The 17,974-nt window shown below is 52.9% G+C and overlaps 7 protein-coding genes across 7 annotated transcripts; 3 read left to right on the top strand and 4 right to left on the bottom strand.

Moving 5' to 3' along the window:
- Window positions 1-182: 182 nt before the first annotated feature.
- Window positions 183-1,248, top strand: COCSUDRAFT_22549 (translational machinery component). The gene is made up of 2 exons (XM_005649742.1): window positions 183-479; window positions 604-1,248. The coding sequence occupies exons 1-2, from the start codon at window positions 309-311 to the stop codon at window positions 754-756; spliced, it is 324 nt and encodes a 107-aa protein (XP_005649799.1). The 5' UTR covers window positions 183-308; the 3' UTR covers window positions 757-1,248.
- Window positions 1,249-1,783: 535 nt separating this feature from the next.
- On the bottom strand, window positions 1,784-4,460 carry COCSUDRAFT_27890 (hypothetical protein; the record flags this gene model as incomplete). The annotated part of the gene is made up of 8 exons (XM_005649741.1): window positions 4,289-4,460; window positions 4,034-4,107; window positions 3,841-3,926; window positions 3,540-3,734; window positions 3,221-3,341; window positions 2,857-3,023; window positions 2,188-2,437; window positions 1,784-1,932 (listed from the first exon to the last, which is right to left on the bottom strand). The coding sequence occupies exons 1-8, from the start codon at window positions 4,393-4,395 to the stop codon at window positions 1,784-1,786; spliced, it is 1,149 nt and encodes a 382-aa protein (XP_005649798.1). The 5' UTR covers window positions 4,396-4,460.
- Window positions 4,461-4,870: 410 nt separating this feature from the next.
- On the top strand, window positions 4,871-6,734 carry COCSUDRAFT_35707 (hypothetical protein; the record flags this gene model as incomplete). Its single annotated transcript, XM_005649740.1, has 5 exons — window positions 4,871-5,298; window positions 5,486-5,697; window positions 5,816-5,961; window positions 6,049-6,246; window positions 6,690-6,734. The coding sequence occupies 5 exons, from the start codon at window positions 4,871-4,873 to the stop codon at window positions 6,732-6,734; spliced, it is 1,029 nt and encodes a 342-aa protein (XP_005649797.1).
- Window positions 6,735-7,079: 345 nt separating this feature from the next.
- COCSUDRAFT_32594 (hypothetical protein) lies at window positions 7,080-8,061 on the bottom strand. The gene is made up of 2 exons (XM_005649739.1): window positions 8,028-8,061; window positions 7,080-7,823 (listed from the first exon to the last, which is right to left on the bottom strand). The coding sequence occupies exon 2, from the start codon at window positions 7,573-7,575 to the stop codon at window positions 7,420-7,422; it is 156 nt and encodes a 51-aa protein (XP_005649796.1). The 5' UTR covers window positions 7,576-7,823; window positions 8,028-8,061; the 3' UTR covers window positions 7,080-7,419.
- Window positions 8,062-9,833: 1,772 nt separating this feature from the next.
- Window positions 9,834-15,399, top strand: COCSUDRAFT_52808 (Homogentisate 1,2-dioxygenase; the record flags this gene model as incomplete). The annotated part of the gene is made up of 10 exons (XM_005649738.1): window positions 9,834-10,038; window positions 11,911-11,972; window positions 12,094-12,155; window positions 12,264-12,473; window positions 12,615-12,724; window positions 12,984-13,154; window positions 13,376-13,645; window positions 14,072-14,227; window positions 14,543-14,667; window positions 14,844-15,399. The coding sequence occupies 10 exons, from the start codon at window positions 9,834-9,836 to the stop codon at window positions 14,976-14,978; spliced, it is 1,506 nt and encodes a 501-aa protein (XP_005649795.1). The 3' UTR covers window positions 14,979-15,399.
- On the bottom strand, window positions 10,912-11,488 carry COCSUDRAFT_83624 (hypothetical protein; the record flags this gene model as incomplete). Its single annotated transcript, XM_005650104.1, has 2 exons — window positions 10,912-11,121; window positions 11,210-11,488. 2 exons carry the CDS (start codon window positions 11,486-11,488, stop codon window positions 10,912-10,914), a joined length of 489 nt encoding a protein of 162 aa, XP_005650161.1.
- A 19-nt stretch (window positions 15,400-15,418) lies between the features above and the next one.
- Window positions 15,419-17,148, bottom strand: COCSUDRAFT_40557 (hypothetical protein; the record flags this gene model as incomplete). The annotated part of the gene is made up of 6 exons (XM_005649737.1): window positions 15,419-15,589; window positions 15,797-15,907; window positions 16,125-16,291; window positions 16,452-16,566; window positions 16,761-16,916; window positions 17,026-17,148. The coding sequence occupies 6 exons, from the start codon at window positions 17,146-17,148 to the stop codon at window positions 15,419-15,421; spliced, it is 843 nt and encodes a 280-aa protein (XP_005649794.1).
- Window positions 17,149-17,974: the final 826 nt, after the last annotated feature.

Raw genomic sequence — 17,974 nt, 5'->3', positions numbered from 1 at the left:
CATTGCTCATGAGGGTTTGAAGGGTGGTTTAAGGGATTTGCAGGGCTTGGGAAAGCTCATGGCAGCTTTGACTGAATTTACTCAAATATTTCCAAGAAAGAGGTCCATCTGTCACAATTTTCATACTCCCTGGAAAGGCAGACCAACACAATCCGTATTGAATAGAGTAGAGAGCTGGAACAGGGAATAGTACATGATCTGCAGAACGATCTCAGAGAGTCATTTCCTTCGAAGACGTAAACAATCTCAACGTCATCCCCAGTGATTACAAAAGAGTATGTAGGGCAGACAACCCTTAAAATAAGAGGATGCGAAGCAGTCTCATGCGTGCAGCAAAGCCTTTTGTATTGAAGCTTTTCCTTTCGAACAAATACACGTACGCTCAGGTCATTCGCAGAGCAGATGGCAACGTTTTAGCGGCAGCGTCCACCATTGAAAAGGATCTTCGAAAGGATCTCCCTTCTACCTCAGATAAACCTGTGAGGTCCTGCTGAGGTGGCTCTGTTTTGCTCTGAATTGCCCTCATCTCATCATCCACTCGATAATCATCTCGATCATAATGCCAATGATGCTCACATGACCTAGCCTATGTGGCATCTGCAGGCTTCAGCGCTTGTTGGAAAGCTCCTTGCAGAGAGGGCACAGCAAGCTGGCATCAGCGCCGTGCATTGGGAGCGCAAGTACGGACAGAAGTACCATGGCAAAGTGAAGGAGCTCCTTGCGAGCATGCAGGAGGCCGGCCTGCCTTTGAACTGAACAGGGCACAACTAAATCTGATGGCAAGCGAATAGCACTGAAATTTGAACACGTGCACCCCGCCAGAACAAGGAGCAATATCGTGCTGGATGCTGTCCGCGTTGCAGGCTGAGACTCTGTGCGCCACAGTGTCACAGGCTGGACTAGTTGAGGTGTAAAGGCTGTGCTGCAGCCCTCGAACATATTGCTCCTGTGGGCGGGTCAATCCAGCCAGTGTGTGCAAGGGGTCAATGGCTGTGGCTCATACTGTGGAAAGAACCTGAGGTCACATTCAGCGTGGGCGAGTTGGAACGCAGATTATCCATTAGAGCCACATTATTTGTGAGTTTTTGACTTGAGAGATGTATGCCAAATATCATTTGACATGCTCCAAGACTGTAGCTACTGTGCATGCAAAAGAATTTCATCCCAGGCAGCTGTGCGCATGTCATGTGTACAGTGTACCTGACTCAGCAGCAGCTGCAGTGCACGCTGTAAAGCCAAGTGTTGATCATGAATCATGATCCCAAGCGGTACTCATAATTTTAGACTGCTTCATATGGCTTACAGCAACACCAATTGGACAATTTTTAAATTTTTGTCCTAATAGCAATGCGGACAACTATAGGCGCTCGATCGAAGAAACCAGACAGTTGCAACACATCAACATCCTGACTCAGGTTGCCATTCAATAACTCGCATATTAATATTGGCAGTACATAAATATGGGGCAAAATATCCCGGATTGGGCCAACGTTTGCGATGACATCCACCAGTTCTGGTGTGGGCAATCCGATGGAGTTGACCATCGGGTCATGCGTCTTCCAACCAATGCATAACAGCGATTTTGGTATGTGAGATGCTGAAGATTGTCAGAATTGTCCATAGCAACCAATCCTTGTATTTCCTTCGCCTAAACTGAATCTGTCAGCTAAGGCCCTGCAACGCCACGTGTGAGAGCCCGCATAGTGACTCTTGTTGTGCCTTGCAAAACCCTGTCCTGACAAGTGGTGCTGCAAGAACGAGAACCTATCGTCAAGTCCCTGACTCAAACAATGTTCTCCTTCCGGTTGTCCTTCTTGAGAAGAAGAGGCTCCTGGTCCTTGGCTGCCTCCCTGCGCACGCTGCGCAGCGGCGGCTGCTGGTAGCCGGACCCGGCCGCCAGGCAGAACAGAAGCCCCACAGTTCCCAGCGCATCTGCATGCATGCACGCACGGCATCAGCGCCCGCAACGCAACTCACAATCCCCAGCACGGCACACACCCCCTGCTTTAAACTTCAACCCAGCAAGCCTTGGAGAGTCCCATTGTCAAGTGAATATACTTGTGATGCATCTCACGCAACGAGGCAAGAGTCGGAAGCATCCAGAGGCCCAAAATACAGAGGCGCAGATGTCAGGCGATAGGCAGGGGGGAAGAAGATTGGGGAGAGAGGGAGAGGGCGGGGGCGCACTTGCGTGGTTGTCCCACATGAGGAGGTTGACGAGGATGGTGAGCACTTTGCAGACGTTGCCGATGACTGAAAAGGAGGTGGCCGAGATGACTGCGCGCAGCGCGAAGGAGAAGTAGCTCATGCCCAGGCCGCCCAGGCAGGAGGCCACCAGCGCGGCCACACCCCCGGCCGACCACTGCTGCTTGGACAGCGTCTCCACCTCCCCACTCATCAGCGTGATGGCCAGCATTGGCAGCATCGCCAGTGTGTTCTGCGCACCCACAGAGATTATCAGTCAATTGCTTCAATGTGGGATTCAAGATGCCTTAAATGGCTACTTAGTGATATACAATGACGATCCAGGTGCACCCATACCCTGAGCGCCCGGTGTCCTGCTGATTTGTGATCCATTTGCTGTGTAATTCTGTGGACCCTTAGAGATATCAGATAACCTCCGGGTGGGCAGTCTATTGCAAGACACTTAGAGCAGGGATGCAATGACTGGCCTGGCTGGGTTTTTTCCCATTTGCCTAGCCATGCCTGGCCTCCAGACAAGGAAATATAAGCTACTCATGCACTGGACATGCAAGGCAGGGATATCCTCACTCAAGCACGAGCATTAGATTTGGTAGTGGTGGGCGTGGACTGGTAAAACATGGGAGGTGACAAAGCAGGCGTGAGAGGCTGCACCTGGTAGTAGGTGCGGGACCATGTGGTCATCTGTACAGTGTCCACAACCTTCTTGACGTAGACCATCTCAAACACGGCGAAGAAGTACCAGATGCCGATCCACACATAGCCAATAACCGTGAAGTGGATGTCATGGAACGTGTAAACAGTCACTCCCGCAAAGACGCCTGCTTAGCAGCAAGTGTTTCTTCTAAGCAGCAGCTCACCATTAACACGAGCAGGAAAATAAATGATCTAGCTTCCCAGAAGAGTCTGTCCACTCAGCCATCCACAGAATGCACAAGATAGCAACTTGTATACTTTGCACTGTATGTAATAGCTAGTAGCTTGGTGTGCCGGGCAGGAAGTAGAGGGGCGAACCCACCTAATAGAGCTCCCCACGACCTCAAGGAGGGAAGTTCCCGGTCCAAATAGAAGTACTCAATGATGGCAATCACGATCGGGCAAGAAGCCCGGAAGCAGATAATCGTGTCAACAGGAACATACTGCATGCGCATAGATCCAAAATCAGTTCAGGATAAAAAATGCACGTCATAGCACTGGCACAGCGGATGCAGCTGCGTTGGTGGGGTGTCTCATCGCAGGAGCACATCTTATATGGTGGTAGGAAGTCTGGCAGGAAGATCTCCGCCAGCTCGTTGAAGGCCCGGTGCGACATCGTCAGATTGGAGATGGGGTCTCACCCGAAGCGATGTCACATTTGAGAATAGGGTGCCGATGAAGCCAGCCACAATGAGGGCAAACTTCTTGGACTTGTCCCACTCCAACCCCTCAGCCTCAATGAAGCCCGCCATCGCTGAAAACTTCACGTATGCCGCGCAGGACGCCAACTGACAGAACAGAATGAACGACGGCGCAGGGATGTACGTGACTGCCACCTGCCATCACCAGTGCAGGAATGAGCTGCAGCACTTGAACGGGCAGCACATTGAGTAATGCAATTGACACATTCTCGTTGGGTGTGCGAGCGCAAAAAGAACCTACCTTGTTGAGGATGAGCAGCATGCTGCTGCACAGGCTGTAGCTCACCACCAACACCGCCACCAATATAACCTTTGAGGGCTTTCCCCCTGCAGCAGCAAGATTGCATGGTCACTGAAGCAAGTCAAGGTCTGTCGCCAAGAGGAGACTCTTGCTTCCTGAAATTGAACCCCATCAAGAAAGCTCTTTCCCATACCTGCCTGGCCCCTCCCACTGAACCATTTAAGGCCATACACAAGACCAAGCGATGCCAATCCAACCAAAAAGATCCTGTCAACAGAGAGAAAAACTACTCAGAAGACACAAGAGTAAAGAAGTGTGTGAAGACCAGAAGGTCTGGGGACATCTGACGCGTTCAAACCGTTGACACGAGAACGGGAGCAAAAATCCCAATGCAGATGCAAATGTGCCATTATTTAATGCATGAAAACATATTAGCCATAATACTTACACAAGTGTGGACGAAACGGCTTGGGGTGACACCCCGAGGGTGTCTCCGATCCATTGACAGGCGAGGATAGCAAAGTTTCCGATACCAGGCGTGGATTCAGACGCCATTCCAGGCTCTAGGCCTGGAGCGGATGCTGAATCCCCGGACGCCAGCTTTCAAATTCTGGGTACAAGCTTCCTGCTTTCTACCTTGACCAGGCTTTTTTCAGGCGGCGACTTCCACGCTTAGTGCAGTGAAGATATCAAAGAATACAATCAGATGAGTTTCGCGAAACACCCACTTTGTTTTTCACGAGGTACAAACTTTGCAAATTGTTTCCGTGTTGCGCAGAAGAAGCGCGGGTCTCAGTTTGATTTCCTCCGGTGATCACTCACCCCCTCGGCGGGATGACGAATTGCGACCCACGTGATAGCCATGCTGGCAGCTCGCATCATGCCGCATGCATCCTTTGCTCCTGTGTTGATTGGGAATAGCGTTCTGCCCTGTCTTGTCCCTGAAAAGCAACATACGCAGATGCAAGTAAGGAATAAAGGTGCCTGGCCAGGTGACAGAGGAAATGAGGCCTCAATCGGGATTGAAGACATGACCATCGGCGTGCTGGCCACATGCATCGCCACGGGTATGGTTGGCTGCCTTGCATATTACTTGGAGCGATGCCGTCGCAAGATCGCAGAGGCAGCACTTGTGGACACGAAGAAAGCCCTGGAGTTGCAGGTCACTGCGCGTGCAGCAGAGAGGACTGGGAGGATCCGTGCAGAGGTAGAACAAGCGTTACAGAACTCAGAAATCATATCACTAAGGCAACAATCAGAACTTGAGAGTTCTCATCCTCCATGTATTGTGCAGAAAAAGCTGAGGGAGCAGCTTGCCACTCCAGCGAGGACAGCAGCACCTGAGGCAGCGTATCCCCTGGCACCCATCGGCCACCTGCAGTCCTGCTTCTCACAGAGGAATGGCACGCCTCGTCAGCCGTTGCTTGCGCGCAACGCCCGCGCAAAGCTTGTGCTGCGGTACACCTCAGCCCATCCTCACTAGTCGGATGATCTTCAGCTGCTCCTCTGTTGATCATGCTGACACCGAGCGAGCATAGCAGCTATGCTATCAAGATGCACTGTTTGGCGTTCTGTGCAATGGCGTCTCATGGGGTCGCAAGTCAATGGATTTTGAGCCTGACCAGATTTATTTCATGCGCTGCAGGCCTGATGTGCCCGCGGGGTGCCTGGAGGGCCTGGAGCAGTACTCGCATGTGTGGATCCTGTTCATCTTCCACTGTAATACTGACCTGCAGCGGCTGTGGTCCCCCAGCCACGCCACGGACGGCCTGAAGGCCAAAGTGCAGGTGCCCCGGCTCAATGGCGGCCGCATGGGAGTCCTCGCCACTCGCTCCCCACACCGACCGGCACCCATTGGTATGTGCTTCAACCACTCAATGCGCCGCTTGCAGGCCATCATTACTGGACACCGAAGATGCTCTTGTATGGCATGCATGAATCATCTGTGCAGGTGAGAGCTGGAAGTTTGGTGCAGGGCTGAGTGTTGCCGAGGTCATTACGGTGAAGGGGCGGACGCTGATAGTAGGAGGAGCGGACATTGTGGACGGATCACCAGTGCTGGACGTCAAGCCATATCTGCCCTTTTGTGACAGCCTGCCGAGCGCATCTGCGCCTCCCTGGGTGTGACTCTTCCCATGATGTCCTGCCCACCGCATTGGCCAGCAGATGTCAAATGTTTTATGCTTATACTTGCCGCATGCTGCACAGGTGTCTGATGATCTGCCGGAGGACGCTCTGAGCATTGCTGATGTGGCGATCTCTGAGGCAGCCGAAGAGCAGCTGCGAGACTGCTGGGCTGCCAAGGGCGCCGCCATGAGGGAGCTGTATCCTGAGTTTAGCGACTTTTTGGCGTTGATAACGCAGGTTCTGGCTAGGGATGTCCGGTCTGTCCATCAAAGACTTCATGTGGGTGGCAAGGGTGCAGCAGCCCTTCAGGGAGAAGGCTTGCGCCGCTTGCAACATTCAAAAGAGGAATGTCAATCCATTCCTTTCTCCAGTACTTTGGGCGTCCAGGACAGATCAGTTGGAGAGCTGTCCAATGGCAGCGCACAGTATCAACTTGTGCTCCAGAGCATCAGGATTTGGTACAGCATTTCGCAAACAAGGCGGGTGCATGTCGAGCGAGCAGAGCCTGTGCAATAGGTTCCACCGATGGCGCTGCCATTAGAAATGTAGGTTGCCTGAAGCCTTGTTGACCCCTCAGGAAAATCATCATAGACTGTAGGTAGGCCTGCAAAGTCAATTCAGCAGCCCCCACTTACCTAACTCAATCGCGTGCCGCAAGTTCGATATTACGTACTGTAAGTGACTCCTCTTGCCAAGTGAGCGGCTTTAAAGCAGGCCCGCAGGTCCGTTACCCATACTTCAAGCGCATCACATCGCCCCCTTCATGATCATTACGCCCATCATCGACTGCGCCGCGCGGCGGTTGTGCACATGCTGGCAGCCGCTGCGGCAGTCACTCAGCGGCTGCCAGCCGGCTGTTAGTGACGGTCACAACATCAGTACTGATCAGGGGCACTATTGTGCACGTGCTCCTCACGCTCCTCACTAGTCAAGCCCCAGCTTTCAGACATGTGTGGTCTAGTCTCACAGCAGCTGCAGATTCCTGCAGAGCCATAATAACCCTCTGGATTATTATTGGGGCCTCCGATTTTCTGGGGGTTTTGAGAGGTCTGGCTGCTCGTGCTGCGCGGGCACCAGCACGCTGATCATGCATTCCCCAGCAGCTTTGTGGGGCGAACCGGGACGATGTCCGACCGTGCTATGTCGTCCCCGGAGTCCAAGCGGGCAAAGGGGCTCCGTAGCCCTCGAACCTCGAAGCGCCGGCTGACCCCTGACCAAGACGTGAAAGACATCTCGTATGGCGATCCCACTGCCCAGGGCCTCAGCCAGCTCTCTGATCTGGTCTCGCTGGAGACTCAGCCTGCCAGCGTTCAAATGTCTGGGATGAGCATGACAGCGGCTGATGTCCGAGGGGGCGCAGCCGAAGGGCTTTCACAGCCTGTCTTGACACAGGACCTAACGGCTCCTCCCGAACTGCCTTCGCAGCCTGACATTCCCCCGCCTGAACTGCCTTCACCAGCCCTCCTGTACACGCACGCACCGAATGGGGCAGCCCCTCCACAGCAATCCCCCAGCTTGGGGGGTGCTCTTGGCAACTTCATTGTGCAGTACCCGATGATTGAGCAGCCACTTGCAGCCCACAGACAGCAGCAGGAACAGCATGATCATGGCAATGGTGATTCGGCGGGGCAGCGCAGCAAGGCAGCGCGCAGAGGGCCCATGGATGAGATGAGGCAGCTTGTGCGCATCCTTGTCAAGATCATCCCCCACAGCGTTGGCTTTCTGGCATCAGCAGAGGAAGGTGGTGGGGGGAATCGCATCAGCGAGGATCGAATAAAGTACTTCCTGGATTCCACTCTGGGGGAGGCCCCACGCCCCACCTGGGGTGTTCCACAGGGCTGGGGAACTTACCTATCAGGTCTGGCCGTTCCTTGATCCTGTTTCTCCGTGCACCCTTTGTCAGATAGGGATTTGGACCTGCAAGACATCTCGTAGCACGATCGTCATCAGGAGCGGCAATCCACTGCTTGGAAGGATGCCATTGACATGCATGATCGCGGTGCATGCCCAGAATGCGTGTTGTAGCTGAGCATGACTCACGGTGCATTCTGCATTCGCGCAGAGCTCTTCACTTGGATTTTGGAGCGGCCCATCACCAAGGACCAGGCCATGCGATGTGCCAAACGGGAGCCAGGCCGCAGCTGGGAAGCCATCAATTCAGAGCTGAGGAGACTTGGTGAGTCATAAGCTTCCCCTCTCTTCTTTTGTTTTTCGTGTGTTCCTGGCCTCAAGTGCCTTGAGGGCTTGTTGCTGAGCTGTACTGGGTGCGGCAGGCATATCCTCGACAACCTGGCCGCTGCCGCTGTCAAGGGATGGGCTGCGCAAAGCGGTCAAAGATCCCATCCCACAGCCAATGCCCAACGCGACCAAGCGCCCAGCTGAGGAGACAAAGGGTCCGGTGAGATGCAGCACCATCTTCGCTAGATGTCCACTAGTCTCTACATACTCAGAGGCTCAGGCATTCATGTTGTGTGAGCTGTGCAGACAGTGCTGGCATTAAATAGCTTGTGGCTTGTTTGCGTGCGGACAGGCTTCAAAGCGGCGGGGACACTCGGCTGGGGGAGCAGACTTTGAGTCCATGGCCGAGGTGGAAATCTGGCAGCAGATCATTCGCCTGCTCCAGGCAGCTCGCAGGAAGCAGGGTGCGGCTCTTGCTGCAGAATTTACATCCGCCCAGGGAAACAACCAAGCATGCAAATGTCAGATTTATGCCTGCACATGTTGCTATATGGAATTGGCAAAATGCAGCGTGTATGCATGGGAATATGCAGATGCAAGCACCACAGGAAGCTTCTTTTGCAGTCATGGCCCACATTAAAAAACAAGCAATCTTCTGTGTAGCAGGCACAGTGCAGGCAGGCGACTCAGGTGCTGCGCCGTCTGGGCAGTTGCGTGCAGAGGCGCAGGCGCTCATGGGCGAGCTGTGCGCGTCCGGCAGCATGGGGCCGCTGCAGGGGGCATTCGCGCTGCCCGTCATGCTGGGGCCCAACGGGCAGTTTCAAATCGTGCAGCCCATGCAGCACTACCCTGTGGGCAGCGCAGCCTCTCCCCCAGCGCAGCAGCAGCAACTCTCATGGCCGGTGCGAAACATCTTCACCTGGGCCCCCTTCATTGATCAGAGCCTCTTTCTGCTTGATTAAGGCCCCTGTATTGCATCTGGATCAAGATTAGAGAGAGAGTGATGGGCAGAGTGCAAGTGCAGATGATGGCATCAGGAAGCGGGCCGTCGGGCTTGAGTCAGCTGTCAAGCCCGCCACTGCATGTGAGCCAGCTGTCAGGCATGACCCCCTCGCAGCTGCTGCTCAGCCAGCCCCTCAATACTGGGAGCGCCTTCCAGCCGCTGAGGATACCCACCTCCCAGCAGCAGCAGAAACCTCAGCCTGAATTACCTGAGAGCGACAATAGATCCCATGAGGTCACCAGGCCACAGGTGCGCCTCTTCCCCTTGACAGTGCAGGCAGCATGGGCCATTCAGGGGCGGATGACATTCTCCGTCTGAATCAATCTCGTCATCATCTATCCTCGTGCTGAGGCCGGGCATGTGAGGACAACATGTGCTGCATGCAGGCGATCCGCTTCCAGCCAGGGGCTTCAGCGGCTGCATCCGATGACCCCATGGATGCTGAGCAGACCTCCTGTGCGCCTGGGTCGCATGCCCATGACATGTCCCTGCCTTCCACGCAGGACAGTGAACGCCTCTATGAGAGGTGCCTCCACAATCTTATGCATTATTTGCATCTGTTATCGGCCCTCACTGCTTGTCAACGTTATGTTGCTAAATGCTGCTCTGCAGCTACATAAACCCTTGAACTCAACAGGTGTTTGCATGCAGGCTGCATGTGACGCTGCCAGAACCAAATACAGACATGGACATTCAGTGGCCGGAGTCCAGCCAAAAAGGCAGCAAAGTCAGCGCAGCGGTGATCCGGCCTCAGCCACTGAAGCCTGAGCAGGCCAGCGGCAACCCGAATGAAGCTACTGGCATCAGCTTCCAGCACCATCACAACTCGGCCTCTATTGTGCCCTTCCGCAACTCAGCTGCACCCTCATCCAGCCTCATCCCCGTCTCTGGTGCGTTCTGTGCACACATTTGCTGTTCTGCATGGTATGCTGGTATGGTAAAATCCAAGTGCTTGTCTGGTACATGCGGCGTTCACATTCAACATTCAAATTCAAGGTGACTGCAGTAGCCTTGTGCATCATGGCACTGAGCACTGTAGCTTGAAGTGCATTATGAGTGCAGGTAAAGCCGAGCATGGTCCGATGAATGCTTATGATATGGTTATTGAGAACAGCGCATGAATGCCTGCCTCTTTGTCCAGGAGCTTTGACGGGCCCCTACATGCCGGCATCTGCAGCGCTGATTGCCCAGGCAAGCGGCATGCAGGCTCCTGCCGTGGAAGGAAGCCCCGCTAGAGTTAACAATCATGGCATCACGGCCAGCAGCTCTCTGCCAGTGAGGACTCCTCCGCTTGCTGCAGCTCACATGCAACTGTCGCAGATGTTGTCAGGATGATTTTCAAAGTTGTTCTTGGCAGTATCCCTGTGGTGCAAGTGCCCCATCATGAGGAGCCTGTGTCACACGATTATGACTTCTTGCGCTTCTGGCAGGCACAGCTGAGCAGGTTTGCTGCGGAGCAAGCAAATCCCCCAGCAGTCAGCGCCCCGGCCGTGTGGGCACCATCCCTCAGCGCAGCACTCCGTTGATGCCGTTACTAGGGGCTGCTGGCAGCAGCAACTTGCGACTGATAGGGACTTGTTCAGGTAGATTTTGTTGTGCATTTTCTGTGCTTTGCAAGCTCAGTGTTGCTGTCAAGATGATTAGCATTGCCGCATGATTTTGTACGGACAAGCTTGCAAATTATACCAGTACTTCGTTCATCTGATCATCATGAATATAGATCAGGCTGTTGAAGTTAAAGACCTTACATGTGCTTATGTTGCTCAAGCTGTGCTTGCAACAACGTGATAAAGATGAAAGAGCTCTTCTGTATCTTGGACACCCAAGTGTGCATCGCATACTCCACAAGCAACAGGATAGAACACCTCTTCTGGCCCGCTGTGCTCTTGATCATTTCGCCTCCTCTTCCCTTTCCTGTGGCTGGGCGTCGTGCTCTTTACTGTCCTGCTTTTGTCCACCCTGCAGGTGGCGGGCTGGTGAGGACAGCGCTACTAAAGCATGCAGCAATGGTATCAGCCGATACACAACAGCAACATTTGAAGAAAAAAGGATTCACCTGACATTGATGCAGAACATAGCCCGAAATTGGCCCTCCTTGTCTGCATGCTGTTGGCAATCCACGCATATTGTTGTCAGGCATCCGGGGCAGCTAAGTATGGCATCTGATCGGCGTCCTCCCCTCTGACGATTCACCCATGCTTCATCTTTAGTATCAAGATCTGGATCATAGAACTCTGGCTGAGGTCCCTGGACGCCTTCTTCATCTTCAGGATCACTTCCCCAAATGTCGTCATCCTCGCTCGCTTCGCTTGCCTCACTGCTTTGCTTTCTGCCAGACATCACGAGAATTTCTCGGAGCACCAAATTGAAAACTCGGACCAGGGACTGCACCAGACCTGAGTTAGCTTCCATATTGCAGGTAGCTGACGTTGGGAAGTCTAGCTGGTGCCTGAGTCAGCAACCTGGGAGCGCGCAGATCGACACGAGTGGAATGAAGAATATTGATTTTATCGTTGCAGCGTAGCTATAATCTCTGTCTTCCTGCGGAAGTGCATATCCTGGAGTCGATCGAAGGCATTGGCTTGCCCGAACAAAGCTCAAAACAAGATGGGTGTCGCTAGTGGTCGTAACGAGAGTGAGCCAAATGATGCCAACAGAGAACTCTGTTACATGGCAGGATTTGGTGAGTTTCTGCCATCGCCACCTCACACATACTAAGTGTACGAAACATTTGAGCTCAAGCGGTGTGTGTTGATGTGCAGGGAATGAGTTTCAGTCCGAGGCGCTGCAGGGAGCCTTACCAGTGGGCCAAAACAATCCACAGGTCCTCCCAAATCCCATTCTTTTCTTAACTATGCTCACATGTTGAAAAGTGCAGCTTTGGTGAATGCCCTTGACTCTGGGAAGCAGGCAGGCCTGTTGAGCGTTTTCACTCCTTTTTGTAGGTCTGCCCTTATAATCTGTACGCAGAGCAGCTATCTGGCACATCCTTCACGATGCCTAGAAGGTGGGCTCTGCAAAGTTGCCTGGATTTGCCGTTTCCCCCTAAACACATAGAATTGCACACTCATCTGATGTGTTGAGCAGGTACCTGACTCATGCTCATGTGCTGCAGGCAAAATATGCGCAGCTGGCTGTACAGGATCCGGCCATCGGTGACCAGCTCGCCCTTTGTGCCATCTACACAGATTGACCCAGAGCGTTTCGGGACACACTTTGAACAAGATGAGGTGGATTGCAACCAGCTGCGGTGGCGGCCTATGCCCATTCCAGAGCAAACCACGAATTTTGTGACTGGGCTGCAAACAATCTGCGGTGCTGGCAGGTAACACCTGCTACATCATCGCTTTGAAATAGTCAAAGTGCGAGTGCTCTTCTTGTGTCTCGCAACACTGATCCAATAGTGCAGCGCACAGTCAACTGGAACGAAGAAATGTCCTTGAAATGTTGGCATGGGTGCTTGCAGCCCAGAGAGGAAGGAGGGGTACGCCATTCACATGTACAGCGCCAACACATCCATGAGTGATTCTTCCTTCAGCAACGCGGATGGAGACATGCTGATCGTTCCGGAGAATGGTGGGACCTTGCTCACACCGTACCTCCCTTGATACCCTTAAATGACAATAGCAAGCAGAATGCAATGCAAGGACATGGCATGAAGAATGTGCCATCTGTGCGTCACACAGCCAGTCCCATTCATCTGTCCTTTCACTGGTATTTGCTGTGTGCTTGTGTTTTTGTGTTCTGTATGTTTTGCATCTGCCCTGTAACAGGCTTGCTACCCCAGTAGGTAGATCCCAGTATTATTTACTCAGCAGGTGTGGTGTTGCTGCAGGGTCTCTGAGGGTGACGACAGAGTTTGGGATAATGGAGGTGCCACCGGGGGAGGTGTGCGTGGTGCAGTGCGGCATACGCTTCTCTGTGGCGCTCCCGGACAGCGTCGCGCGCGGCTATGTCCTCGAAGTCTTTGGCAGCCACTTCACCCTACCCGACCTCGGCCCTGTCGGTGCGCCCACCCCTTTGCATGAGAATGAACAACTCATCGCCGTCGTGTGGCCGCAACTTTGTCATTTGTCGTATCCGTGAAGAGCGCGAGTATTCTGCATTTTGTGCGCAGCAATAGCATAGACATTTCCACACTCCATTAGTAAAACAGCCTTTGGACACCTTTTTGTTGGCAGCATTGCCCAGAAGCAACTCATGATGTCAGCCAGCAAAAGTGCGCAGGCGCCAACGGACTGGCGGCGGCGCGGGATTTTCAGACGCCGGTGGCCTGGTACGAGGACAGGCAGGTGGACTTTGTGGTGATGCACAAGCTGGGCGGGCGAGTGTTCGAGTCGGTGCAGCCCTTCTCCCCCTTCAACGTGGCGGCCTGGCACGGCAACTACGCGCCCTACAAGTACGACCTGGCCAAGTTCTGCCCCGTCAACACTGTCTCGTTTGACCACGCCGACCCCTCCATCTTCACCGTCCTCACCTGCCCCTCCCCCTGGCCCGGTCAGCCGCCCTCTCCCAGCACTGCTGTGTAACTTATGAAATGCTAGTACTGTTTCATCATTGTCACAAAAGGTTTGAAAGTCTGATTTGTCACATTTTTCTAGCCCTCCATAGCTAGGTGCATCAGACGAGCACTTCTCTAGAACTGTACAGAGTCGCATTTAGGATAGAGCAAGGCAGAAAAAAGCAACAAGGATGGTTCCAGTATTGACGAGGAGAAGCCCAGATCCAGACCTGCTCCCATGTTCTGACAGACTCACGAAACCTGTGCACGTTGCCCTTGGCTTTGGCGTGGCTTTCAAGATGTCTATCTGAGGCAAGTGGCACACTCCAGATTTTGATGGGATGGGCATGGGCAAGGGATATAAAGATCTCTCCAAAGTCGATGCACATGCGTTGATTCTGAAGGGGTAGTGCTTTGTGCAGGCGGGGTGACGGCGGATTTTGTGGTGTTCCCTCCCCGATGGACGGTGGCGGAGCACAGCTTCCGGCCGCCATACTTCCACCGCAACGTCATGTCCGAGTTCATGGGCCTCATCCGCGGCACCTACGAGGCCAAACAGGACGGCTTCCTGCCCGGAGGTGCGCATGCATGGCACCCCTGGCGCGCCCACGCATTTGCTTGCACGCAGACATCCAGCCTGACACAGTACTTGTGACACCTGTTCTAACAGTGCTCAAGGAAGACAATTTTGTGCGGCCCAGACACGCAGCTGTGCACCTATTGCTGCGAACCACTGACACAGCATCACAGCATCCGTTCTAGGAAGCAAACCACTGTTTTGCTCGCTAGGGTCAATGCTCTGATGCTCTGCCAGCTGCCAGCCTGGGCTGTATTTCCTCTGATGCAAGCCGGGCAACTTATGTTTTGGTAAAAACGAAACTCCTGCTGTGCAGGTGCCAGCTTGCATGTGTGCATGACGCCGCACGGTCCAGACACGGCCACTTTTGAGAGCGGGACCACCAAGGACAGCCACAAGCCTGAGCGCCTGCCTGCCGACACCCTGGCCTTCATGTTCGAGGTCAGCTTATAACCACACTTCCTACACAGACATCAACGCAAAGCAAGTGCCACAGCTTGGTACTTCACAAGTGTGTGCAATTCTGTCGTGGCTTTTCCCACAGATCAGAGATGAATGTTGTTGATGAAGCCATAATACCATATGCAATGCTGCTAAGTTTGCATTGGTGCATGCAGGTGAACTACATCCCGAGGGTGAAGAAGTCTGCGCTGGAATCCAAGTACCTGGACAGATCTTACCAGCAGTGTTGGGCAGGCCTCAAGAGCCACTTCCCAGGCAGCAAAGAATCCAACGGAAAACTAATGCACTGACAAGTCATGTGTCCCGCAGCCATCAATTGCTGTAATCTGGAATGCACATGTACTCAGTGTATCTTCGATGTACCAACAGAATCATTCTGCGTGATGCTTGGGCTGAAATTGGAGGACTTGAGCATCACAGTACAACGGCCGTAGGTGCAGTGTAGAATAGCATGCTTATTGTGAGTGTCTTTCAAGAGTTGCACCCTGTGGGATACTGAGTGTTACATGCACAAGAGAAAACCGCAGCGGTGGGCTATTGTTGTGAGTAATCAAAACGCATTCCAACTGTTATAGTACACCTGAGTACTGAGTATGTGGTCTGCAATGTTTGCTAATGGTCCATGTGATTGTATTTGTGTGCCTTGATTATCACCTGGCCAATCAAGCTCAGTATTTGTCCCATAAAACATTACAACAACTGAAGAGATCTACTCTTGTAAACCTTTCATTTACTCATCGCAATGCAGATTGCATGTCGACCAGTCCATGACCGGTATGAGCCTGCCCCCTGTCATTTTCCGACGCAGTGAACAGATGAGGGCGTCAATTGCCCTTGCTTGAGGGTCCCTCCATGTGAAGTACCGCCAAATGCAGCTCACATTGATCTGCATGCGCTTTACCTGCACTCGCAAACAGAGCCCCTGGCCAGTCAAACTTAATGCAGCCAAAGCTACAGATGTAGATCTGCAACAGCTTTATGATTCCACAAGCCGCTGTTTTACTGCAAGGAGGTATGGGTATGAGGAGCTTCCTTAACATGTATCCCAGTGTCTCTTTAAAATGATATCTCAATATAGCAGGGGAAATGCCTGTCTTGTGGAACGCACCAGGCCCTCCGTGCTCAAGATGGCATCCAGAACCTCAGGCAGTCTGTACAAGGCATGCTCGCGTACATGGACAGCAAAGTCTTGGTACGGCAGTACATCCTCAAATGGCATCTGCACAGCAGACATTCCAGTACATGACAAAGACTGCAGCATGGCCTGCGCCTGTCAAATCGTCCTTTCCAAGCTTCCACCATTTCTCGGCACTCCAAATGGCGTGGAACCACCCTGACTGACCTCCTTTTGCCAATCAAGCGAGCTGGATTGCAGAAGAGCTCATTGGACTCCACAACGAGGGGTGCTTGGTGAGTGGGACCTGGCGGATGTTCACCTGAACATTATCTGCGATGATGACTGGGATGCAGCCGTGCATGAGCGCTAGTTTCAGGCGCACACCCCACCCAGCACCAGTGGCTGCCAGGCAGAAGGTGGAGCGGCCAAAGTCAGCCATGTACTGCGTGTACCCTCCTCGCTCTCCAGTGTCAATCAACTTGAAGCCTGGCAAGCAATTCTGCATGTAACACTTCTTTCCACATGCAATAGCGGACAGCCTTTCTGACACCACAGCGATTATTGAAAATGAAAGCACCGTTGGCGCTGCCAATTGGGAAATTGAAAAACTTCCCTAGAGTAACAGCAATAATGCGGGGATTTCTACCTGGGTGCTGGCTGAAGAGCATCATGAGGGTCTGCCTCACCCCATGGCTGTATGACACATCGTCATATCTGACGCCGCCAGCAAAGAACAGCGTGTACTGCTTGTCCCATGTCACCTGCCCACCACCCACAAACTATTCCCTGAGCTGACGAAACTTGCTTACCAACATTGGGGATGAAAAAGAGCAAAGACACGTGCATTGATGGATGCAAGCCTACATAAACCAGAAGGGTCTTGCTTGGATCTGGCAATTCCATCAAGGGGTAGAATTATGGCAGCCTTCAACTGCAGCTTGTCTGCAGGACGCACCTTGCCTCTTGGCAGGAAGAGCGTATATATTAGTATGCAAACCAGCAGGGATACCTGATAGCCGAACGGAGCGACAGAGTTGTCATAGTCACCCGCTGTGCTAGCCACCACTGTATCTTTGCCCGGCACAAAGCAGGGCAGGTGGTTGTCCTTCCACTGCAATCCAGGGCTGAGCTCTCAGAAGCAAGTTCTGTCTGAAGCATGATTCTAAGTGTGTCATAGAATGCCAAACAGAGTGAGCATTAGTAGAAAAGGTGTGGCTCACCAGCCTGGCATTGCGCCCCCAGCAGCCGTACATGCGGATATCAGTGCTCAGGTCGCAGCGCACTTCATTGTCCGTCAGGCCCCAGTGTGTCAGAATGACTGAGTTCCTGATGCTGGCTGACATCGTCTCTGCACCAGTAAACCCACAGTACCTGCATGCATGCACAGATTTGAGCCTGGGCGCGATTTTGGCGTAGACTTCCTGGTATCGGAAATGCTGAAATGTGAAGCACCCATTATCGTGGGTGAATATCCATATGTGGTCCCTCCCGTTGCTCTCATTCCAGTATGGCCAGTGCTGCCTCACAAGGCTCAAGGTAACCTCAATAGCCGTTGGATTCCAAGACGTTGGTTTTGTGTCTGCGGGCAAGGGCCCAGTAACGGTCAGTCCCCTGTCCTTGAACACCACTGTTTTTTGGCATGTTGCATTGGACGCTTGCTCACAATGCTGTTGCAATGAGAATGGCATTTGATTCTCCACGTGGTCCTTTTGGTGAGCTAAATAACTTCCAAGTCTGCAGGGTCAAGGCTGGGCAGCGTGATTATACAGATGCCTTACCTGCTGGAGGAATGCTGTCACGGGAACAGTACAGGTAGGCATGGATGAGGAAAAAGTCTGCCTTGCTTCCATTATGGGTGATGTGGACACTCTTCCTTATGGCCTCAGGGATGGCGATCTGTACAAAGAAGAAGCTTCATCCAGTAAGTCTGATGCTGCACTGCCAAAGCAGGATGCCTTCAAATGGCATTCTGATTTCCGATCTTTACATGGTAGCTGCATGGGCATAAGGTGCTTTTGCCAAACCTCTGCTGCATAATTGCTTGTTGCATTGTAGTAGGGCAACTTTCTGCAGGTGCGAAAAGGGTGTTCTGGTAGCTCAAGGATGAAAATTTTGGGCCACGCTTCTGTTCTTTCGACGGTATGGGATAGTCGATCGTTGGGCTGCCAA

This window comes from Coccomyxa subellipsoidea, assembly GCF_000258705.1.
Source record: "Coccomyxa subellipsoidea C-169, whole genome shotgun sequence".
Lineage (NCBI taxonomy): Eukaryota > Viridiplantae > Chlorophyta > Trebouxiophyceae > Coccomyxaceae > Coccomyxa > Coccomyxa subellipsoidea.
The sequence above is the reverse complement of the archived record's forward strand: the minus strand, read 5'-3'. Positions and strand labels throughout refer to the sequence as shown.